Here is a 25,916-nt window from a genome sequence, read left to right as displayed (position 1 = left end):
TTAAACTTTTATTTTCTCTGTGTTAAAACGGTCAGGGCGTGAAGCTGACCTCTCAGCTCCTTCTGGTGACGTAGTTAAGAATGCGTGGATATATACATCCATTCCCCCCCCCCCATACATCTGCACGTTCATATGTTTAAGATATTGTAGATGCGTCATATTGTGATTTATATAGTATTAAAAATATATTTAAAAAAATATATTATATATATCCGATCTCTCACATACGAATACGATATTACTTCTTGGTCCATACACAAAATATTGACGTCACTACGAAATACGAAATACAAACATAATAGTGACCTGTGATAATACAACGAATGAAGAAACAATATAGAGGACAAGAACATCATAAGAAAATGAAGACTATAAATCATAAAAAACAGTAAAAATCAGTAATTCAGTGATAAGTTTAAACTACATAACACCCGTTGATGGCTAAATTATAGCCGAAACTAGTCGTGTAAGTTCCACATGTAAATCGAGTACTCGATAGGGAACGTAAAAAAGAATATTTTAATCTTTTAACATTATTATATTTGTGATTAACGGCTAATTTTTTAATATATTTTTAATAGTTCATATGTTTACTTAAGCTTTGAGGAAAAATTTACGTGAGAATTGAAATTAAATTCGAAGACGACGTTGGGGAATTACGAAAGTCGATTCGTGACGTAATTTCGGACACGATAAATTATTGTCTCGGCATTCACGTGGAGGGACCGAGGAAAGGCACTGACCCTGGGTGCTGTTGCAGGAGTCAGGGCCCTCGCACATCCACCTCCTGAAGCTGACACGCTTGTTGCGTCTCGCTCGCCTGCTGCAGAAGATGGATCGCTACTCTCAGTACAGCGCGATGATCCTGACCCTCCTGATGCTGTCCTTCACGCTGGTGGCCCACTGGCTCGCCTGCGTGTGGTACGTCGTGGCCGACAAGGAGCGTCAGAGGAACGACGATCAGTGGGACCTCGGTGAGTGGAGGATAATATTAAAACGGATGTTACAACAAAGACGGAGAGTTCACGAAGTACGTTCATATGGCTTTGAATAGGGTCCAACTACACGCTCCTGTCAGCCTATTTATCTGGCCAAGAGATTCCACACCTTAAGGTTCAAAGAATTTTCTTCTCGTTCGGTTGATTTCAGTCTCTTAGGTCTTGCTACCGGATTCGCCACCGTCAGAACTTTTTTTTTACCTCACAGAACGTCAGTTACAAATAAGAAATGAATCTGAAGTATATTTCATGTTTTTCTAGAAAAAATTTTTAAGGTGAATTTATAAATTGTCTTCGGTACAAATTGGAAGCGAACCCTAGACCTTCAAGACCACGTTCTAGTTAAGTTTATGGGACGGCTAATAAATCCCTTGTGCCCTTAAGCTGAACTTATAGTCCGAGCTTACAGGGGGCGTCTGCGTGTCCCCTGTAACTATGGCAACATGCCTGACAGAGAAAGGAACTTTTGTGCTAGCAGGGGAATCGAGAATTATACGGCGATTATTAGGCCGCGCCGTAGCTCAGACGGTTAGCCGCCTGCTTCTTAATATTTTGATTGTACGTGTTTATGTTGCACTTAGCCTAGGTTACGAAACTACGGTGGTATGTGAGAGAATTTTGTTGGCTTTTCTTAGTTCTTTCTGGCAAATGCTGGGATAGTTCCTACAGGATGCTCCGTTCATCATTTTTAAACATTTTCATGATTTGCAGATACAAATTTGTGCATGGCAGATACAGTCATATATAATTAATGCTCTTGAAAAGTGTCGTTAAATAAATACACGAATAGGTGAACGCAAGATCTACTCGCACTTTAAGTTTTCAGAAGAAGCTTAGTTAATAATTATCATTTATCCAGTTTGTGTCCAGAAATGTTCAGAAATGCTTTCAATTTCTGTTTATTTTGTTCCGCTGTAAAAAATAAAAATACTTCGCAAATGCGTCCGAAATTCTATCAGTTTCTATTTTAGCGCTGTCGAGCAAAAGACTGTGTTTCCTCACCCCCTTGTTTGTCGCCTTTGAAATATAATGCTCCTGCCGGAAGAACCCCCTCCCTCCCTCCCTCCCTCCCTCCCTCCCTCCCTCCCTCCCTCTCTTTACGCGGATTCTGACGCCTTCTGTGGTGAGAGTGCGGTTCACTTATTCGCTTCCAAGCCTCAGATCTTGAGGCACGGCGCCTGATTGCTCATCACAAATAAATACGACGCAAATGATGTAATTCACACGATACTTAGAAGCTTTGAAGTTGCAGTGTTCTAAATCTATTCCACTTTCTCTGTTTTCCCTTGAATTCTGTGTCCTGATATTTACGTCTTGTTTCGAGAAACCTTAATAAAGAACGTACAAAGAGGAAGTGATAAGAGAATGGGGAGTGGCGATAGGCACTACATTTAACGGGTGGGGGGGAGGGAGACAAAAATTAAATTTACGGCCAAGAAGATGCCCAGGCATTGCCCGCTCGTCCTTCTGGTAAACGTAGGTTTAGTGACGGTAAGGCCTTTGGAAATGCTGAAGGTAAAGATGAAAAGTGGAGAATGGACAGAGGTTGATCTATTAATGAATTTTTTTCGCATATAAATAATATTTAAGAATTCAGTCCGTACCGCGAAGAAAACACAACGCCTCACCATTACAGAGATCAACTGGTTAACGCTGTTTAAGGAGATAATCGCTGTTTATAATGAGAATCACACGAAACCCATGAGAAACTGTTTTCTTTGTGGTATGGACTGAATTTTGATATATTATTTAGGCGTGCTTCGGCTTTAAAGCGTTAATTGCAAAAACAAAATGCATACAAACGCGTGTACTGAAGATGTTCCTTTTGGAACTTCAAGCGTCTATCCGGAACGATTACCCCACATTTCATGGAGCAGTGCAGTCTTAATTGATCTTATTTTTTGCCTTGTAGTTTGGCTTTATAGCTGATTTTTTTATGTCCGTCTCAAAACGTGTGTCCTATATGACTTACATATACAGATTGAACCTTAAGACGTAATAAATTGGATGTGGAGAGCTAACGAAGTCCTGCAAGCTCAGAACAAGTTGGTCTTCCGAAGACGCCCACAGAAGTTAGCGTCTAATCTGATATTCAAGCTCTACGAACCAGCAGGTTCCAAGAAAAGGAAATAGTAATGAGAAGAAGACTGGAGATCGAGGAGTGTGGAGTTCAGGAGGGAATTCTCAAGACGTCTTCAGCGCACTCTGTGTGGGTGGCAAAGTGATCAGATCCGTGGGGGTGGGGTTTCGTCCATCCCTTAACCCCACCTACGATATCGCCAGTCCATCTTCATTACGAAACACATAAAGTATGATATTATAGCGTTATTAAGTAACTAAGAGCGAAGCAGTGTATGCCGTTCTGACACCAAACCTACCCCAAGAAAGAAGACTGTGGCGTACTCCATATCGAGAAGTTTATTATACGTTCAAGACACTCCCTGCCTTTTGTAGAACAAGAAAGTCCATTACCGTGTTCACAGAAGACCGCCACAGGTTCCTATCCCGAGGCAGCTGAATCCAGTCACCACCATCTTATTCTACATAAGATTCGTTTTAATATTATCCCCAATGTAAGTTTCCCACCCAAGTGATCTGTTCCTCTGCAGGTTTTAATACTGAAATTGTATAAGCTTTTCTCATCACCTCGTGCGTACTGCATGCCGCGCCAATCTCATTCTCCTTTGTTTTGATAATCTTAATATCAGGTGAAGATCACGAATTATGATTTTTTTCCGTTCTTTGGTCACAGATTGAGGACGTTGGTTAGGTTAATGTGTCGAGTCACTGGAGCACACAGAACAGAAGGAAAAATTGTAATTGTGTGGACCTATATTTTAAGTTTTAAATAATAATAAGGAAATTAAAATATTCTGTGCCGATTTGAGGTGTTATTTACTGAATTTAAAGAACCTGGAAGTTCTTTTATTAATGCAATTCTGATTTCTTACTGTGTTTTCTTCGCGGTACGGACTGAATTTTATGTATAATTTCGGTGAGATTCGTTTCCGTCAGCTGGCGGAGGATATCAAACCCTGCTCTCCCTCCATTCGACAATGTTATCTGAGCAGATGGCTGGCTGGTTGATGGTCGTAAACCTGCCAAGAGCTTCTAGCGGTCAAATTCACTGGAGATGCGTGACCTCTTTGCTTAATTAGATTCGTTCCCGGCTCAAAGTACAGTCATCACAAAAATCCATCCATTCCAGAAGCACGTGGAATGATAATGGTTGTTTGGATCGAATTTTTTAAAGGTTGCAGTACTCGCGTTATGTAACATGACCACCTGAGGTTCTTGTGGGAAATTTTATTGCTTTAAGTCAACCTCTCATCTTCCGTAGCATCAGGTGAGGTGCAAAGGTGGTTATGTAAGATGAGCTGGGAACCGTGGAATAGTGTTCGTGGTGTGTTATAAGGTACTATGACACACGCAGAAGAATTTTAAGGTTAAACACGAAAATTATCAGCCAGTGCAGCCAACAGCTGAACATACGAGACACGAGTAAGGAGAATTATATTCTGACAATGGCCATTGGTTAACCTACGCTATAGATCTGATATCAATGTCTGATTAATTAATATAATTGCGTGGGGTCTGGTTCTGTTTCTAGCCAAATATCCATTCGCCCTCTTTGGGTTATAACAGCGAGCCAAATTGCTCTCCAGACCTGCTCTGAGGTTCATTTGATAGGTGTTTAAGACATTTGTAAAGTGTATGATAGTCTTCCGGTATCATCGTATTGATGTGATGATGGAGGCAGGATGTTCCCCTGAGATGTCTGCACGCTGCCTGCTCCGACAGTGCAAGAACTCAAAGGCAATATCAGCTAGTAGATTAATATCTTCATTGATGAACGTCAAGGCTGTTTCGTGCTAACATTTCAGGAAGCACAAACCAATTACTCATATTTTTTGCAAATTGTTTATACACGTGGATGAACTATCATATTTACTGCAAGTATAACCAGAATGTCGGATTTCTCATTCAGGCAGTCATCAGTTCGAATCTCAACCCAAGAACTGGCTACCCTGGTAGGTCAGTTTCTTGAATTATATTGTCCTTTCAAATCAATTATTCATTGGTCATTCTATCATACCAGAAATAAATTAATAAAGATTGGCATATTATCATTTTTGTAAAATATTCTTCATTTAGGACAGAAGATTAATTACGTTGTAGTAAGTGACTCTGAGTTTCATCGTTCTTTACAGGTTGGATTCACGCAATGGCAAAGAGGCTCAACATTTCTGTGAATAACATAACGCATTCCGAGTCATACATCACCGCTCTCTACTTCACATGTTCGAGCCTCACCAGCGTTGGGTTTGGTAATGTTTCTGCAAACACCACTTCAGAGAAGATATTCAGCATCTGTACCATGCTTATCGGAGGTAAGTGATCACAGTTATAGGTTATGAGTGGACTTAAGATGGCATTAGGACTGCTACTTCTGAAAGAAGCACGAGACACGAGTTGTAATGCCAAAGACATTCCTGCAAGTCATTCTAACAACTGGAATGTCTCTTCTCTCAAGAAAATTTTCAATTTTGACTGGGATTTTGTCCACGGTTTGTTGCTCAATAAGATTTTTATTTAATTCAGTCACAGTGAAAACTTCAAGTCTTATAAGTTTATTTAGACATGAACACATTTTGAAATATTATTTATAAATTTGCAATAAAATGGAATATGCATCAATAAACCACCAAGACCTCCATCCGACATGCTTATACGACCTATTTCAGGTTAAATTGTGTTATTTTCTCAACTTGTCACAGCACTGATGCACGCCGTCGTGTTCGGTAACGTGACCGCCATAATCCAACGCATGTACTCGAGGCGATCCCTGTATCAGACCAAATGGCGAGACCTCAAGGATTTTCTCACTCTGCATCAGATTCCGAAAGAGATGAAGCAGAGGATGCAAGACTACTTCCAGACCATGTGGTCGCTGAACCATGGCATCGACATTCACGAGGTGAGAGAGGTGTGTATTGTAATCCCAGTAACAGACGTACGCATTGACCTTGCTTTCCTTCCACGCTGAATCTACCAAATACAATTACGAGGCTTTCATTTATTTTCCTTCTAAGTAATTACATTATTTATGCTTCAACTTTAATAATCACTGAAATATCAGTTCTGCCTGTGGATTGAGGTTATGGATTGAGAGGACAAGCTCCGTATTGAGGGAATAAGTAGTCGTAGACAGTCAACAAGGGGTGGTCCTTCAACTTGTGCAGCTGGAAGGGGCTAAGAACCTCTCACTGTAAGAAACTATCACGTTGATACATTTCTCATGGATCTTCGGACTGCGTCCACAGTCGGACTCCTGTAAACATGGTGATGTCTTCTAGAATGTTCCGCCATGTGGTCTTGTAGATGTTGACTGATGTTTTATAGGTGCCCGCTGCCTTCGTCGTCATTAAGTGTCTCTCGAGCGTTGGAAACTTGAAATCTCACATTGTAACAAACCTTCTAGTTTCATACAAAAATGGCAAAACTTTTGATTAGGTTAGTGACTGTTAGCTTCTCAATTCAAACTGTCCTCCATGGAGTTAGTTAATTATATATAAACCACAGTAAATCTGGATTTTTAAAGAAATTTCTGATTATGTAATAAAATGACACGAATTTAATTAATTTTAAGACTGTGGGAAAAGTATTCTACTCAGTTTACATACAGATTTTGAAATGACCCATAAATGCATACATTTTTATTGTTCTGCTTTCATAACCTCGGCCATTTACGTGTTTCGTGGTTTCCGGCAGTGCAGTTAGCATTAGTTTCATTTGTCCGTGTGTTGATTGTAGATTTAAGTCTATTTTACTATCAGTGTTTATAGTAGTTCTCATAGTCTGCTTGAAACATACGCTATGTAAATTTACGTTCAAAGTACAAAGTCTAAAATGTAAAAAAAAAAGTCACCAGTACAATTAAGTCCACATTTAAGATTGTCAGCTCAATTCAGTAACCTTAAAGGTGTTGATAATTGGTGGAATTAAAAATTGATTCACAATGAACATCAATACCCAACGTTGCAATGCCATTTGTTAATAAACTCATCATTTATAAAAGATGTTAATTTAATCGAAGCAAAGCAAATGGTCTTTAGCAAGGTCAATGCATATAAATTACCAGCCCCCTTCCTGTTTTGTGTTCGTGATCCTAGACTTCATAATCATTGGACCATTTATCTGTTGTTTTGCACTAACATAATTTGCTTATAACAAAATTATTTTCTTATTACTTAAAAATGTTAAGATTTCATAATTTTATCGGAATGCTAGAGCCGAGTTGCCTTTTGTTCATCTCGATGTTTGCAATTTGTAGTTGTAAGTGGTCTGCTTTTTATTCTCTGTGTGTGTTTGTGACTGATGTATCGAATCTCTTATTGCTTCTTTCCGCAAGATTTTGTTCAGTTTTTAATATATCTGCCCCCTTTTGAATTTATTTGTGCCAGAGGGCTTATCCAGTAACATCTGGTTTGCTTTATGCTCTTTCATTGATTATAAAATATAACTTTACAATACGTGAGTTGCTTGTAACAAATTTCACAATATCAGAATGTTGGTAAGTGGTCAAACATTTAGCGCTGAGATACCCTGCTAAGTTCGCATGTGTTAAGCACCTGACAACCGGTTAGAACCTCGGCAAGAACGTCAGATATCAAGAACAAGTTTTCTTGAACCATTTGTAGCCAATAATAGTTTCATATTTGTAGACCAATTATGGTCCAGTGACATTTTACAAATTAGTATTTTCTAGGTGGAATTTCAGGTTCTTATGTTGATGATTATTAAGATGGCTGTCTTCAACTACCTTCACAGTTCATTAAATTTCTGGTATATAAATGATTGTTTTCTTGGATGTTGCACCGTGTAGCCTGGTTGAAATTATGATGCAACTTCCCAGAAGACAGTCATCTTCATATTCAGTGCCATGAAAACCTGAAATTTTGCCTACTGGTACATGTTTTCAAAATGTTTGTTTCTTAAATCTCTTATGACTTTAGACGTGCGGTAACAGAGACGTGTATTCAGAATCTAATTCACATAGTCGACTACCAACAGGTGTGTTCCATAATAAGTTTATTACAAAACATTTATAAATATTAGTTTTTTTTATGTTTGACCTTGTGGACTCCCCCCCCCCCAAAAAAAAATTTTTTTTTACTGTCTCTCATTTCAGACATACTGCTCCACATCACATTTTATTATTTTCCAAACTTTGGTATATATTTCAAGTTTTTTTTAAATGCATTTGTTACAATTATGACAGCGGCATGTCCGACACTTATCCCGTGCAAATATCCACCCGTCTTCGTGTTCGTTTGGCACTGCTTTTCACCTCTCATCATAGACGCTGAAGGAATTCCCAGAGGAGCTCAGAGGCGACGTGTCTATGCACCTTCACCGCGAAATTCTCCAGCTGCCTATCTTCGAAAGCGCTTCGCAGGGCTGCCTCAAACTCCTGTCTCTGCACATTCGCAGCAACTTCTGTGCGCCCGGAGAGTACCTCATCCACAAGGGAGATGCCCTTCAGTACATCTACTACCTCTGCAATGGGTCCATGGAAGTTGTTCAGAATAGTATGGTCGTTGCCATCTTGGGTACGTTCTGCGTTTACAATAGATTAGTCATTACTCTGATTCGTAACTTGAGTACAGTAGTTCACAGAAATACCTGGGAAGATGACATTTTGGAAAATAATTACTGACATCACAAAACTAAGTTTTCATTGCCATCAGCATTTGGCATTTATTATCACTTTGGCCAACTGTTCAGCTTAACGAAGATATTAAATTGGCTATATTCAGAACAATAATGCTTTGTGTCTTACGATGTTATAGGGAAGGGTGATTTGTTTGGTTGTGACATAAGTATGTACCTGCAATCCTCCGGTAGCGGAGGTATAGTCGGCGGTGGCGGAGTAGGAGGTTCGGGAGGAGGTGGAAGTGGCGATGTTGTCATAAAATCAAGTTGTGATGTGAAGGCGCTCACTTACTGCGATCTAAAATGTATCAACATGCAAGGTCTAGTGGATGTATTGCGACTGTACCCAGAATACCAGCAGGAGTTTGCAAATGACATCCAACACGACCTCACGTACAACCTCCGAGAAGGATACGAGGCTGAGGTAAGACTCGGAGTATGAATGACACGTGGTCTTACTTATAATGAACTGGAAATGCACTGTTTACTATTAGAAGACTTGTTTTTGGACTGGAAAAGGAAGACTAAACTAACATCAGGAAACATTTCTGCTTAAAGACATTTGATGCAAATTTTCATTTCACTTTATATTAAATTATTAATATTCTGTACATTTATAAATACTTGGATTTCAATGTGGTTGGTCTTCCTTGTTACAATTTGACTATAAGATTTGTAAAATTGTTTTCCGGTCGTCATCTTATTGCAAGCGGATTTTGAAGACAGAAAATTTGAAGAGTTACAGTTTTTATCACGGGAAGTATCTATGATAACCAAACCCTTCCTTCATAACCTAGATAAAGCATAACTCTGTTATATTGGAACTTAATCTAGACTTAATCTGATTTGAATGATGTGAGGCACCATTGATCCTGTATTCTTTACGTATCACCAGTTATCAGTTGCTGTTTTTATCACCCCTAGCAACCACAAATCATGATTGCTATATTTTGTTCTTGATCTCCGTCAGCATGTTTCATAGCACTGTGATGTCAGGAGTGGATTATCACAGAACTAAAGAACAGCTTCGGCTGGCAGTCAGTGTGTGAGATCAGCTGAAGTAATTTCACCAAAAAGAGAAATATTATAATTTAGAGTAAAATAATTCAATATTTAAGGGAGATTAGGAAGCCTTATTATAGCATAATGTTCACGTAGTATTCTAAGTTAATAATGTACTTGATATTCATACAGTCAAAATTTAGTTAATTTAACTTAAGTTTGTACAATGTGTACAAAATTAATTTTGTTTGTTGCAGCAAGAGTCAGAAATGAATGGGGTACCGTCCCTCACACTTCCGTCCATCAGCGAAGATGACGAGAACATACCTGAAGAAGGAGAGACATCTCCCCTCTCTCCTCCAAACCGGTCACCTCTTCATGCCGCAAATAGTCCTCGGCACGGCAAGTCCAACCCCAGGTAATGAAGGCAATAAAGGAAAGTGGTCGTCAGATCTGTGGGGTCACTTGGTTTAGTAGCGAAGATAACTTAAATTGTAATTGAACTGAGATCTCCATATCCAGGTTGGGCGCCCTGTTGTATCATCGGATCAGGAAATTTGTGATGTGGTGTAAGCTACGATACAATTTTATACCCATTGACCACTTTCTGTCCTCATATTTCCCTTTGCCATTTGTTCTTCACATTTTCTGCCTTAGAAATTGACCCTTATTAGGACCTAAGAACGAGTTTCACTCTGAATGACCTCTCAGTCACTTTAACCAATTCTTTTAAACTTCTCCCTTCTTTTTCCTGTTCCATTGATCACTTCCATTTTAACTGATTTCAATACTGAAGATGGGGGGGGGGGGGGGGGGGTACATTTCTTCAAGACATTAGTAACCACCTACAAGACTACACGGCATCGCAACAAAGAATACCACAATCGACACCTTCATCGTCATGACGACTTTAAATTTCAGACTGTTCACGATACCCCACATCTGCGCCCTATTCTGAGCTTCTCAGCAATCCTTACAGGTCCAAATTACAAATTCACAATACTGCTCATTACATGAAATGTTTATAAATTCAAAAGTTGTGTGTCTGTCATACATATAATACCTTATCTCTACGTACAAGTATACGTATAATTTTACTCTCCTATGTGTATTCATGTGTGTTACAGATAATTCTAGCTGACCATGTGCATCTATTCTGATGCATCATTTTATGATTCCAGTTATTTTTTAACATAATGTGATTTCCAGAAACAAAACAAAATTTGTCCTTCATTCAGATTACAAGAATTACGAGGCTACTCAGGACGGACCCGTGGCGGTGGAACGAGAGACCAACAGCGAAACATCCAACTGAGTAGCAATCAGAACACGGGCTCGCTGGAAGGACTGAACCTTGAACTGAGAGGAGAGGTGGAACAAACCCGTAGTAGCGTGGAGAGACTGGACACCCAAGTGTCATCTTTGCACCAAGATGTAGCAACGCTCAGCCAAGAGGTACATTTCACTGAACTTTGTAATCTTATTACAAAAATAAAAGTCACTTAAGTTGGTTCTGTGTTACACTTATCAGACTTCCGGTTGTACCTCATCTAAATACAGAAAGTTTTTTATTCCAATTTTATCATGCACATATTTAAATTTGAATTCACTTAATATCAGCGTAATAGTTTAAGTTTCTTTTTCATTCATTTATCTTTCCACAGTTTATTTCTTGTTTTTTATGGTCCAGTGGCAAGCTTTTGTAAATACAGAAAGGAAACTCTAGGCTCCATGATAGATGAGGAATCTCTTGACAACTTACTTAATTAACAAGAAAAATATAAAAAAGTTAAAAAATTGTGTGATATTTCTGGTTGTATGTGTAATGTACATTTTTTTAGAAATTAAAATATAATGTAATGTAATATGATGAAATTTCAGTTACTTAAGATTCAAGATGTTTTTCATTTACGGATCTGAACGTGTGTCGAGACCATTAAATTTTCTCCAGAACAATATTATCTATTCGCAATTATTTTAAATATATATTCATTAAAAATACAATGTTTCCGATGTAGAACTGATCTACAGAAACTAACATGAAGTTTGCTACATTATTTGTATTTGACTCTGTGTTTCAGGTACGGAATGCTATTCAGGCACTACAGGGACTTGCTACGAGCAACAGTGCGATGGCGACACGATATCCATACTCAATACCAGCGCATTCAAATCCTAACTTGCCTGACAATAGTCTAAATCAATGCAATATGGTGATGCTGCAACGCAGCTCATCTCATCCTCCCGAGATATTCTGTTGGGAGAACAGTGAACCTGTATTGGGCAGCAATGTAAATTTTATGCTGGACAAGGAAACTCAAACAGATGATTTTGTAGACGTCATTGAGCAGTATGTCTTGCAGAATCCTCATCGTGTGTTGCTTATATTGGGTTTGGATGCTTATGCCATCTTAGGTGGCCAAAGAACCTCTCCTTCTGTGTCAGCAGTTATGACATCGCAGCCCTCAGATATGACAATCCCAGCCAAAAATATCGTAAATATAAGAAATCACTGCAGTCAGAAGGTGACTTCTGCAAGCACTACCCAGCCTGCAGACTGGATCTCCCAGCCCCCACCAGCGCCAAGTTTCTGGCAACCACAGCAGAAAGCGATGCTCAACTGTCAGCAACTTCACCACAGGTTCAGTGCAGGCGATATCGATGACAAGTTCCGAGCGATCAATCCCCTTCCTGCCACGAGATCTCTTAAATTCCAACCCTTCAGTACCTGAATCTAGGTTAAACGATGAAAGATCAGTAAAATTGTGAGCTTCAGGCACTTAACATCAGTATTCATGTTTGCGAAAGCCTGTTAGAAAATTCTATAATAATCAAGACTCGGGTTTTATCGGTGATTTTAAAATTGTTTCAGCATGATACATGAAGTGGAATTGGAAAACAGTGTCACATTTTTATGTGCACGGATGAAACAGAACTATCATCATCTCGTATTCCATTCTCTATAGAATGATTTGTCTCCTGTTTGAAAGTGTCGGATCCCCGCGTGCGTGCGGAAGAGACTGCAAGGTGATGGTATCACTTTGCACGCAATTTATGAAGTTTCACCTTTCTTGGTTTTACTTAGTTCTTCTTTCCATATTTTAGAGCACTGTATGACTGATCACATTCTCTTTTATCAGTTCTTATGTAATAATCACCTCTTGATACCATCAGTAAATACAGTTCACTCTCTAGTCAAAGTATGAATCATCGATAAAAAGTAATTTCCAATGGTCTCATTCGTTAGGTAAAAAATTCAGTTGAAAATAAGTTACAGATTCTGCACACTTTCGCATAAATGAAATGTTATCATATTTTATGATGCAGTGTCTATAAAATACAGTATTGTCTCTGCTTCGAGAGGTAGCAATCGAAACTCTAATTTCAACATTTTTTTAATTGTCTCGTTGTCTTGTGTCTCTACTCAGATTCTTCATATTTTAATTTATCTGTTTATGTTTTATGAAAATATATGAATTATACAAGTTAAAATAAATATCCTCTGCATATAAATATATTTTGGTCAGCTGGTAATATATAATGAAATCACAAGTTAGGGATTCTGGGTAACTACTTTATCAAAAGAATCTCATTACATAAAATAAATTAATATTCAATTAAGATATAAAATTTTTCATGAGACATAAATATTAAGAGGACATTTTTTCAAACTAATTTATTGCTAAAAATATAAGTTCATAAGATAAAGTCTTTATTGCCACCTCTTTTAAGAGTTCCATGAGCTTAACAGAATCAAGATCCCTCTATCAAATTCCATCCTTTTATGTGTTTAAATCTCTAACACAGAATTTTAAACACAACCCAAAAAGATTATCAATGATGACGCATAATGATTGAGGGTTTTTGAGTTCCATATATGTGTGTTTCCAACATCATCTTCATTTCTGTATGGTATTGTATGTTTTTCAGTACCATATCAACCAGTCACCCTATTCATATCAATGTGATGTGCAAAATGTAGTGCCTCAATTTTTATTTATTATTCTTCTTCCCCAACAGAAGAAATCATTCTTTGCCTGTAGAATATTTTTAAAAAAGTGTATTTTAATCAGGTCTAAAAAATGTTCTAAGAGTTTAAGAAATAGCGAAATACTGATTTGCGACATTGGGTATAATGCTATCACCATTCCATTTTGTACATACAAATACATTTTAGAGTTCAAGTGCTGTGTATGTTAACATCTCTGTTATTTTGTTGATTGTAAATAAGGCTTATATTTTGAAGTATTTCTATTCCATCTTATATTCATAATAATGTTCATGTTGTTAAATGTTTCTAAAGAAAGTTGCACGCAACAGATCGTCAAACATTGACAGATTTGTATTGGAGAACAAGCTGTTCACATTTCAGCATTTCTTCATGCGGTGAAGTAACGTGTTGGTTACTTGATGTATTTTTATTAATTGTGACAGTAATTTTATTCATTGCATAACAATCTTCACGAGAGTAAAACATGGCCATATTTTGTAAAGTTTTTTTTTATATAAATGAAGTATATAAAATAATATACTACAGCAATTCAAGTTGTTCTGTCCAAACAGATATATGATATATCTGAGATGTTGCAGGCTTACTTCCCATCAAATATGTACACGTGGAGGAAGGGTGTCTTTTAAAAAGTCTTCGATGATTTAAATGATTTGCCTAATGACAGCTAAATTGTATTAAAGTATAATAACTGAAAGCCATGGTGGTGCTTGGGGGGAGAGATGAGGCGTACCTCTTACTCAATTTTTGACCTTGAAATAGATGGGGTGGTGAGTAGTGGCATTCCCAGCCGCGCTTTACCCCCTTGGTACCAATTGGATAGGAGTCTGGGTGGGCCCCAGAGCTGGTCTGGTTGCCGGGGATAAAACCCCAGTTGTCCAGTTCCTAATCAGACACTATGGTGACTGAATTAGCCTGGCTCATGTTTTATTTGTATATTCTGTAATACCAACAAAATTTACAGAAAATTTTAATACTGATACAAAAATCTGAAATTATGTATGTGTGTATTTTTTTAATTACATGAAGATTTTTTTTTTTGTTTTTTGATAGATTCTCCATCCTGTCTCATGATAGCGGCTTTACTCTTTTGTGTATCATTTGTATGTGCATTTCAATTGAGGAACACGTTAACCTAACAGACATTTTTGTGGTTTTCCTGTTCCTCATTACTAGTTAAAAAGAACTCGTGATTCTTTTCTCTGCCGTCCCCCATGAACTCTTCGATTCGTTACAAATAATGGAAAAAAGTGAGAATTAAAAATAAATTTTAAAACCTGTATTTCATCCAGATGTAATAAAAGTGCAAAATGTAAACAGATTGTTCTCAAGTGTTAGATCTTATTTGATGCATGTTTGAAGGGAAATACAAGTGTACTACAATATAGATGGTGCTGCCTGCCTCTGCATCTAAGGTCATGTACGTTTATCTGAGAGAGAAGATATTTTGTTACACTCGTGCTTTCTACCATCCCTTTCCTTGTTTGATTAAAGATAAATATGTCTCTATTTACAAATGAAACAGGGACGAGAATCAGCAATCTGTGAAGAAAGTCTTGCTCAGGATGTGGTAAGATTTTACAAGGTTTGGTGTACAAACTCTTGTCTTTATTTTGTGTACAGTGCAAGTTTGCTCCGGTACATTACGTTGGTCTCATGTGAAACTGAATGACTTAAATTCAATAAAATCACAATTTCAACAGTTTTTCTTATTACTTTAATTTATAAATTTAAAATGTTAAGGGATTTTGCTTGAGATTACATGTAGGAATGGAAGGCAAACTATTATATATTGGCCTAATAAAACTTTCATAATGTAAGTGTAGTGCTGTATTCTTTTTCACATTAGACCATTTCAAGTGTCATGAGGGTATATATTATTTTGTACATAGTAAAAAGTCAATTTTATTTCAACACGTGTTGCATTAATAGATTACTATATTCAGTTCCTGCCCCATCTCAAATATCCAAACCAGAGTTGGGTGCTGAAATGGCTGTCTGTCTGCATTTTGTTCTTCTATTTTATGAAAATATTCTTTAGTTGGCCAGTTACGTAAAGCAGCGTTGAGTGTGACGAGCATGGAAGTAAATGCATTACAGATCCATAGCTGGCAGAAGTTTTCATACCATCACTAGTCATAATGCTGTCAATGTAAAATTGTTTGGTTTCACATTTCAGTTTACAAGCCACATTGAACTTTTATGAAATTGTTCTAGATTAATTTCAGTTTCATGTAAAGTAAGATAACTTCATAGCTGATACAGCAAATATCCATACTTTTTCTCAATCTTAAAATAAGTTGTAATCATCTACAATTAGGAGATAATAAGTTAGGAGCTACTTTGGGAGTGTAAAATGATATTATATTGGTAAGCATCTGAAAACAGAAAAAGTTTTATTTTGTATAATTCAGTAGATGAAACATGCCTCAATGAAATTATTGTTTTGTTTTGCCTGTCAAAATTCCTTTACATAAAGATCTAAAATTTGGAGAGAAAAAATTAATCCAAAAAGCCTTAGTTACTGTACTTTATTTGAAAATTATTATAGAAGATGGTGATCTTCTGAGTTATGACACTGTGTGGTGGTGTACCCTGGAGATGGAGATTGTAAATTCCTTGTAATAAGAAGAAGACAGTCCACATTTTCACTGCCACGAAAACTGAAAATCTTATTGTTTTGTTTATTTTTTCATTACAGATGACCACCTCTTCTTCCTTGTTCACACTTCTCATTTTTTCCAGAGGAATAAATTGAGAAAGGTAGTAGTTTCATTCACATGGCCATTTGAAACAGTCACCAAATGTCTTAATTCTGTGCCTTATTGCTTTACAGGAAAGGAAACAAAAAATATACCGTCTTTATCCTTTAAACTTAGTACTTAAAAAGCATATGGTGTACCTGAAATATTAGGTGAAAATGGCCACAAGTTTTTTTAAAATGGTAAAGTCTCACTTCATTGTTAAATTGTAACTTGTTGAGAATGGTTAATAAGAACTACATTTTATGCTAACAAAGCGACAAATAGCTTTATTGCACACATACCACAACATAAGTTTTGAATATTGTGGACATACAGAATTTTAGTCACTTGATAATCATGAAGAGTTTCTATAGTTGTAGAAAAGTATCATTATTGACAACAGTAAGTAACGAACATAAATCACAATTAGAATTAGAAAATGCATTTTTACATTGGAAAATCTTATTATTCTGTGTTATGGCTTAATATCTTAAACATAATATTTATCATACAGAAGTTTATGGAAATGTTAAGCTCTCAGAGCATTATAACTATATTTTCTATAATAGAAGCAAATTTAACCAGCAAGGACAGTCTATTTTTATTGTAGTCAATGGAGTTCAGTGGCAGAAACCACCTGAGTTATTACTTAACCTCTTTATCATGCAGTAATTAGGGATTTCACTCACAGTATGGAGCTGCAGGTCATAATTTAACTTTGAGGTTATTGGTTTGGCAGTATGCTAGTGTGACATGACCAGCTGGACTACACATAAACCATGATACAAGGATGGTAAAGGTAAATTACTAATTTGTGCATTATTAGTAGTAAAATATGCTCAGTTTTGGTTTCTGTAAACTCAGAGCTATTTGACATGTGTATAGCATCTTATATCATGTGGAAGAAGTCTTTAGTTCCAAACAAATGAATATGCATTTTAATTATTGCCAGTTGAATTGGATTCTACTATAAAGATTTTGTTATATAAAATACATTTAAAAAATAACATTTATAGTTGATTTAATAGATGTGCATGGAAAATATAAATTTCCGTGATGTGTTTGCTAAATTTGGATCAACTTGAATCTAATTATTTATCTTACAAAATTAATTCGTTGTAAGCTGGCTTTATGCTTAATCCTAAGCTCTACAGTGTTTGTTTTATGATATTTTGAAGAAACAGTCTCAATTATGATGCACATTAGTGTTACTGCACAAACCACACATTTCATTTTAAATGGTGACATTTCCAATTGACTGAACATAGAATCTGCTTATGCAAATGTTGACAAAATTGTTTGGGGCAAAATTTTGTTAAATGAGTTATATTTCTTAGATAAACACTTGAGTAGATACATTCAGCCAGATATTTTTTATATAACTATCTCTTGCAAGTATTAAAATTCTTTGCTACAGTGCAGGAAATCAGATAAAATATATATTTATTTTTTAATATTTAAGGAAGACATTTTCCTTTTTTAATAATGAAAGGCATATAAAATACTGATTTCAGTTTCTAGACACTTATTTTTAATAATAATTCTCAGTACAGCCAAGCATAAAAGTAGAATTATGTGTTATAGTAAGTTGTTTCTGAAAGATATGTATAACATCAACGGTAAACACACACAAACACACCAACTGTTTTTTCATAACTTAAAGCATGTGAACTACGAAATTTAGTTAATATTTAATTTGATTTATGTATAGACCAAAAGGATTTGGGTTAAACATCTAAGTGATGAGAGACTGAAGTCAGAACAGGAAATACTTCTAGTCCCTGAAGTGAAGATGATGATGATTTAATTCTGGGGCTGATGGTTGTTGAGAATCACTGACATCACTCTCAGACAAATCCCTTCAAAGTACTGTAGCACACACCAATAGTAATGTAGAGAGAAATGAGAACTTTCATTGGCCTATCACACTGACATGACTGCATTTCCTGCTCTTTTGGAGGACCTCTAACTATACATATGTACATAATGAATGATCTCTAAACTTCTCACATCTGGGACTCCATCTAATGGTTACCTGTTTTTCAGTAAACTTTATTTACACATTTTTCTCAATATAGTGACAGTATAATTATAGAATGATTTGGGGTAATTATTGCTGATGTCGAAGTAGTCTGTAAGCAAATTAATGCTGAAGCAATTATAAGCATGAATATTGCAATTCCACATGTTAGATCTTGCATGAGAAATTTTGGACTCAAAACTTTGTGATTATAAAATATGTTATAAGATATTCTCAGATCACTGGAAATTCAGAATTTCTGTACTCACACTAAAGAATTTTTAAACAAAATTGAAAACTACTGAATTCTAACAGATAGAAAAGGCTTCACTAACAGATCAAGATGTCAATATGGAAAATGTAATTTTGGAATTCTTTTTAAATTACAGGTAATTGCAGTGCATATGTTTTTGATCCATGTTAAACAATTTAAAAACTTGCTGTTACCAAGTAATACTGCTATCATTTCACGACTTTGTATCACAAACTGTTATATCCAGAGTCTGAGTGTTTGGCTATGCAAGAAATCAGGAAGGACTGTATTTATTTTCATTTTATCTAATGGGATGAAAATTCAATAATTTAATAATTTCCCTTGACACTATATATCTACATAATTGAAGTATGTTTCTCTTCATAGGTTATAAAAGTATATTGATGTAATATTTATGTTTATGCTTATGTTACTCTCACTTATATGTTTCTTACAGTGTAAATCAGGGGTACCTAAGCAACATCTGAATTTGATCTGCTATATAGTAGAAAATCTAATGTTGTTTTTAGCATTAATCTTTTGCACTGCTAAGGTAAATTTAGTTGCCAGATTGCAATGTCATTGGTTCTTATGATTGTTTTACTGTGCACTGTTTCTTACCTGTATGAAAAACTATGTTAATACATCGTCTTCCACTTTGTTATGTTAATTTTGACAACAGTGCAGGAGACAAGTATGGGTTAGCAACAGAAACAAATTGTTTTCAAAAGCAGGGATAGAAATTAAATTTCCACCAGAAAGTTCACGTATTTACCAGGGTCTCACGTCTGTTTTCCACGCTGTATTTGGATTATGCCGCATTACTTGGTGTATATAACTAGTATTGTTACTGAAGCCACATTAATGGAATTGACCGAATTTCAAAGTTCACTCACGGTGACTTTTTATCTAATGATATGGGCACCCCTATGTAAATATACCCTCAGATTTGCCCGTCTTGTAGAAAGACATGCAGAGAAATTGTCACTATGAGAATGAATGGGGTATTTACAACAAACTTAAAATTGACACGAGCCTCCTCCATTTGTTAATTTGCATTTTCACATCCCATATGTTGACACACACACACACGTGACAAGCACAGCCATTGCTGCCAACAAGCTGGCAGAAGGCCAGTTGATGCCTCCTGCTGCCTTATTACAGCCATTCTGTGTACAGCAGAAGATGCAGAAGTATTCGTCTTTGCTTCTGTCACATGTGTCCATCCCCAAGCCACGCATTACATTTGTATCTTCAAACCCACATGGTCCCAGGCCACATTCTCTCTTCAGACTAAAACCATTTTGGGCTGTAACAAAATAAAATAATTTTTAAAACAACAAATTTCTTGTTATTGATGACATGTGGACTGGCAGGTGGACACCAAAGTTTCATCTTCATGGCTTCTCTTAAGCGCTGAAGATGGAGGCGGTATGTTTCTTCAGACAATTGGTGTCTCCAGCGAGTCCACACAGCATCATAACTTAAAAGAATAACATCATAATTTTCACTGCCATGAGAATCTCAAATGCCTATTCCAGGTTTGCGTGACTGATTCTTAGGTAATGTAAAGACATTTTGTCAAAAGTTGAAATTATATACTGATTAGATAAGGGCTTGGTTTGTTTGCAGGTCATATCCTGCCATTTTGTAGACAGGAAGATTAAAATCAAATATCTTCTGAGAGCAGGTCTATAATGCTAACATTCTTCCAATTTGCTTGATCCAGAATTGGCAGTCACATTTTAGGTCTAATATTTGGAACGCCTTCGAATATGTCTATACATTTTAGTAACCCCCCCCCCCCCCCAATTTGTATCGAATTTTAAGAAAATCCGTTTAGCAGTTCTTGAGTTATTACACGCAGAAATAAGGACATGGTGAAGCTAATGGGCATTTTCCTGCTAGTTTTGGTTGTGAACGTGCCAAAATTCTTTTTTTATTTAGGTAATTTAAAATGATGTTGTCTCTCTATTAACTGTTGTCCATTTTTCCTGCTGTTCAGTGACATATCGTCCCGTCGATGTCTGTATCGATATATGAGAATGCATTCCATTCCATTCCCTTCTGTTCAGTGACCGCTTTTTATATTCTTTTTTTACAGATAATTTCCGTAATATTGGTAGCATTGGTGGTCCTTGGGGGTGTATTCAATTTTAACTACAGCTTGAAACATAGAAGCTCAGTCGGAGCTGTGGAAATTTTCTTACTTCGAAATCTGAATGTAAGGTAAGTTCTGAGTTATAACAATTACTACAAAAAGGTTTTATTGCTTGATTTCAGTGATGATTTTCCACAAACATCAAAAGTTATATTTGAATTATGTGAACCATTTTCATTGTATATAAATTTATGTTTTTATCGTACAATTGTGTCGTATATTCAGATGTTTATTGTATCATGTTTACGTGTAGTAATTCAGTTAGGTCTATTCCATTTCTGTTAAAAATTAAGAGACCTTGCGGTTCCGTAAAACGTTCAGGACTTTTTGACTATCTGAGTGACTATCAGCTTCTTGAGAAGTTCTGTGTGCTCCACTGTGTTGCCGTTAACTCACCATCGTTTGAGATATGGGTAACACAGCGGTCTTTGCTTGGAGGGCATGGCAGAAGACTCTCACTGCCACATTCTTCGTTCTTGTATTTAGTGCATTGGTAGCATGTCAGGTTCCCAGGCCCTGCAACATAACATTAAACACACCAATTAATTTTATTACCAGGACATGTTGCATTGAAGGAAGTTTTACGTTCCTTCCGGCCACAAATTATTTTTGAAATATTTTTGTGAAGACGTAACAAAAGAATGGCAAAAATTACATAATTAGGAGCTTTATAATTTGTAGTCTTCACTTAAAATTACTAAAATACTATTTGTTTGAGTACTGTGGCTGCCAAACAGTAAGTTCGTAAATAAAATTATTTATTTTCAAAACTCGTAGACTTAAAGATTTACTTCAGCACAATAAATTATCATCACACTAGTCAGCCACGAGTCCTGAGCCATACGAATCCATTCACAAACTCGTTCACTATTTTTTAAAGATACTTTTTAATAATATTCTTTCATCTGCTCCTAGGCCTCCCAGATGGTCTGACTGAAATCTTGTATGCATTTTTAATCTCTCCTTATGCATGCTGCTTGTATGTAATATCCATTTTATAATTGCGTGCGTCACTAATTCAAAATTACGTCGTACCTGTTCTATGAGCCTCATTAACAACGAAAATTTTGAACTTAAAAGCTTTCGATAAAATTCCATGTGCAGTATAAATATGAAAACAAACCATTTCTGATCTAGTGTCCGTTTATACGACAGACATACAAAAATATTAACCATTTACAGTTCAATGAGAATTATGTATGATTCTCGCTGTAAACAGCGATTATTTCTTTAAACGACGTTAACCAGTTGATCTTTGTAATGGTGAAGTGTAGTGTTTTCTTCGCGGTACGGACTGAATTCTTAAAATATTATTTATACGAGCTGCGGGTTTAAAGGGTGAACGAGCTGATATTCGTAATGGTGAAGTGTAGTGTTTTCTTCGCGGTACGAGCTGAATTCTTAAATGTTATTTAGACGAGCTTTGGCTTTAAAGGGTTAATGTTGCTTTAACGTGAGAGGTAATTTTCTTAAACGCAAAAACGGGCAATGTGACTCATTGCCAGCTCGGAAGGTACACCAATTTTCTTGGCTGCTTATGGAACTGACTGTGGACTGAAATGTCGCTGAGTGATTGATTACCCAATCTCTCTTCAGACGACAGGAATAAAGTCCTGAGATCTGTCGTAAAATATGTGAAAGACGGTCTGTTCGATCTTTTGTCCTTGTTTACACATCTCGACAGTTTGGCATCATGTCAATTTATCTTTATAGCAGGAAGGGGAAAGAGTCTTCGCTCTGAATACACATCAGTAAATTAGTTGAACAGATTTCCCTTATTTGCTTCTCGTTCATCCATCCACAAATTAACTTTGCATCTGTTACGTCTCTCATCTCTTGGATCGTCATCTTTGTCTCTCCTTTTGGTTTGTTAACGAAATGAAGGTTTCAGAGTCTGTTGTAGCTCATTCTCTTGAAGTACATCTTTTCTCCGCTCATCCATTATTTCTTCGTTCTTCTGAGCAAATAATTAGCATTTTCCTTATATATTAATTTTTCGTTTTACGTAATTTAACACTTCCCTTGATACATTTTTGTAAATTTCACGTAAGCCTCTTGAATTTTCGCAACCAAAATTTGGTTTCCATATTATAATAATAATGGCGAAAATACCATTAATTATAAAGTATACTCACTTGTCTTCTTAATGGTTAGTTATCATCCACATATACATTTATAGAGGTCTGCTCTATTATTTGTTGGGTGATTCCACAGCTTATTTGCTGTGATAAAGCTAATTTCTCTTCGCTTGAGGACCTGTAGCAATAGTTTGTGGACGTAAATTGAAAGCGATGTATTTTAATCCATTCTCAAATTCCTGAGCGCCCAATAAGGTTTCATTGTATTTAGTCACCGTAAAAGTTCCAGTTTGTGTATAACATTCCAGGATAATTTTATATTGTTACTGAAAACATAATTAAGTCACTAAAAACTTCACCATTCAGAAGAAAACACCACGTTACACGTAAAATGTAGTTTTCTCTTGGCGGTAAAGATGGCAGTGTTGTTGTTCTTCTGGGTTGCGATTTTGCGTGAACTCGTAGATAGACGTCATCTTCAGTCCTGAATATGGAGACGGTATGTTCCTCCGAAATGTTAGTATATACCTTTGGCTTTATAGCCCAACATCGTCATCTCTAAAAGTTTGTGCAGAAATGAATGTAAGTAATTAGAGTATTTGATTACGTCACTGAATTAAAATGTTTTAGCGATGTGACTCTGGTCTCATTTGATATTTATAACAAGGAAAGTGTCACAATATGTTTTATCGTCAATTGAATAAAAATTTTCTTGGATATTATCCGTCGTCTAGTAAATATAAAACGTAAAACGACGTTTCGGAGATGGGACTCTATCTCCGTCATCAGTCCCATCTCCGAAACGTCGTTTTACGTTTTATATTTACTAGACGATGGATAATGTCCAAAAAAATTTTTATTCAATTGACTCTTCACCATCGTCAAGAAGTTTTAGATTTGATATCTTTTATCGTATCACCGTCCAAGAGCTGTTCTTTAGCATCGCCGTTTTAACAGCAGGCCGTTTCAAAGTGATCTGATTTTTCTGGACTGCCGTCAGCGATCCTAACGACCATACACTGCTACTAAATATTAATGACCCTGGACAATGAACTGTTCAGAGAGGCTTGCTGTGAACTGTGTGTGTCCGAATATTTGAGGGATTACGTACTCGTCTCGTTAACGAGCGACCCCGGTGAGAAGAATTTATTGATTATTAGGTTGTTTGCTTATTCTGTTAACTGCTGAGGGTTTGTAGCTTGTGGGCTGAGGTACGAATAATGACTCGGGAGGCATCTGGAGGTGGTTTCAGTGTATTGCGTCAGTGTTTGACGGAATTCTGGGAAACTTGAACAAGTACTGGTGTTAGAACGACAAAATGATTATGAATTATATGGCCGTCAGGTATTTGAAGGAATGCCTAAGATGCATTGCATAAGTTTCTAAAATCCCTATGCTTTTGAACTGTATTTTCAGACGTTAAATACGATTTACGTAGACTTTCTTTGCTTAATTGAAAACTTCTGTCAATGCAAGCGTTTTCCTATATTATTAATTTTTTTTCCGAAATGTAAATTTAGATCAGTCCACATTGAAATAAAATATTTTTCTGTTTAGAATGCCATAACTTTTCTTATACAGTGGTTTATAACACGATAATTCTATCTCCCTTTCAGTCCGTCCGCCCATCCTACATATGCTAGTCAGTTCCCTGGTTTTAATGGAACCGTGTTCTCAACAGCCTCCCGCCGGACCCTGTTTGAGCCAGATGAATCCACTTCATTCTACGTTTTAATATTATCCTCCTTTCACACCTAGGTCTTTCACGTTCCAACTAACCACAGTACTCAGATCACACAACCCATGCGTGCTACATATCCCACCAATCATATCTTCATTGATTTGGTAATCACATTATCTGATTAAAAGTACAAATTGTTAAGATTCTCTTTGTGTAGTTTTATCTATCTTCGTCTTTATTTAATTATATTGGCGATAAAGATATAAATCCTGATCTTCTGGGTTGTGAAGGAACTTCACAGTTGCGTCTTCATAATATATTTTAATAATAATTGTTATTATTTAAGAACGTTTGCTAATGTGAAAGTGTTGAATAACGCTTGCATGCGTGCGTGGAATGTAGACAACGGATCGCCTGAGTAGCGCGGCAACTTCTCCGACTCTGGTGTTGAGCGTGAGGACTAAACAGTGTTCTGCAGGCGGTACAACAAAATGTTCAGAAACTCTCGTTGTTGGGATTCCATCACTAATCTCTGCTGTCTCATCCTTTCAGAACATCCAAATGAAATCGAACGGAGCGGCTGTAAATGGAATTTTCAATAACGTTAAATTAACCATTTTAATCTTAGTGGTAACCATATATACCAGCTGCTTGAACAATCGATATCTTCTCATTTCATATTAGTGTTTCGTATGATTCTCAGTGTAAACAGCGATTATTTCCTTAAACAGCGTTAACCAGTTGATCTTTGTAATGGTGAAGCGTAGTGTTTTCTTCGCGGTACGGACTGAATTCTTAAATGTTATTTAGACAACCTTCGGGCTTCAGAGGGTTCGTATTAAAGGCGCACACGATATTAATCAGGCATTTCGCAGCCCATGTTGGAAGCCTCTCTTCGCCTTTCACCTCCTAAGACGGCAGCGGTCTTATGTAAGAGGAATATTTATCACTCCAAGAGCTCATAAGTTACGCAGTCAGCCTGTCTCTTGTCTCTGCTAGGTGGCATTTTGCTCGCTGCAACATAAATTCTGCAGAACCTGAGCCACGTTTCTTACCTCAGCCCGTTTATAAAAGAAATATGACAGCGAAATTTACACTGGTTCACTCTCTCAGATTTCCTGTTTGTTATATAGACTACTAGTAGATTCTCCTGTCTCAGGACAGGGACCAGTGGCGGGCTCTTGAACGACGCACAACTTTCCGTGATGTAAACATTCCTAGACGTAAAACGGTCTGGATATATTTCTCTTTAAT

At 36.6% G+C, this 25,916-nt stretch overlaps 2 protein-coding genes and 1 long non-coding RNA gene across 9 annotated transcripts in view; 2 read left to right on the top strand and 1 right to left on the bottom strand.

Moving 5' to 3' along the window:
* Elk (Eag-like K[+] channel) overlaps window positions 1-15,639 on the top strand; it is a 95,241-nt gene extending 79,602 nt beyond the window's left edge. For 5 of the 7 annotated variants that reach the window (XM_022071826.2, XM_022071824.2, XM_022071829.2 and 2 more), the window contains 8 exons: window positions 761-974; window positions 5,210-5,389; window positions 5,777-5,985; window positions 8,362-8,611; window positions 8,852-9,138; window positions 9,974-10,134; window positions 10,955-11,171; window positions 11,798-13,634. In XM_022071826.2, coding sequence (XP_021927518.1) covers window positions 761-974; window positions 5,210-5,389; window positions 5,777-5,985; window positions 8,362-8,611; window positions 8,852-9,138; window positions 9,974-10,134; window positions 10,955-11,171; window positions 11,798-12,448 — 2,169 coding nt within the window. In that variant the 3' untranslated portion in view covers window positions 12,449-13,634. Of the gene's footprint in view, window positions 1-760; window positions 975-5,209; window positions 5,390-5,776; window positions 5,986-8,361; window positions 8,612-8,851; window positions 9,139-9,973; window positions 10,135-10,954; window positions 11,172-11,797 lie in introns of all 7 variants that reach the window. The other 2 variants (XM_087348996.1, XM_022071825.2) reach the window with 2 other exon arrangements.
* The window catches only part of LOC110833576 (uncharacterized), a 28,903-nt gene continuing 17,720 nt past the window's right edge, over window positions 14,734-25,916 (bottom strand). Inside the window, exons 2-3 of the mRNA XM_022071832.2 lie at window positions 21,300-21,419; window positions 14,734-20,051 (exon numbers count right to left, since the gene is read on the bottom strand). Coding sequence (XP_021927524.1) covers window positions 19,804-20,051; window positions 21,300-21,419 — 368 coding nt within the window. The 3' untranslated portion in view covers window positions 14,734-19,803. The remainder of the gene's footprint in view (window positions 20,052-21,299; window positions 21,420-25,916) is intronic.
* LOC110833577 (uncharacterized) overlaps window positions 17,149-25,916 on the top strand; it is a 28,585-nt gene continuing 19,817 nt past the window's right edge. Inside the window, exons 1-2 of the long non-coding RNA XR_002544251.2 lie at window positions 17,149-17,268; window positions 20,847-20,971. This is a non-coding gene — a long non-coding RNA (uncharacterized LOC110833577). The remainder of the gene's footprint in view (window positions 17,269-20,846; window positions 20,972-25,916) is intronic.

Source organism: Zootermopsis nevadensis, unplaced genomic scaffold (genome assembly GCF_977971745.1).
Source record: "Zootermopsis nevadensis isolate Lab colony 2312 unplaced genomic scaffold, Znev_1.0 Znev_ptg000015l, whole genome shotgun sequence".
NCBI lineage: Eukaryota > Metazoa > Arthropoda > Insecta > Blattodea > Termopsidae > Zootermopsis > Zootermopsis nevadensis.
The sequence above is the reverse complement of the archived record's forward strand: the minus strand, read 5'-3'. Positions and strand labels throughout refer to the sequence as shown.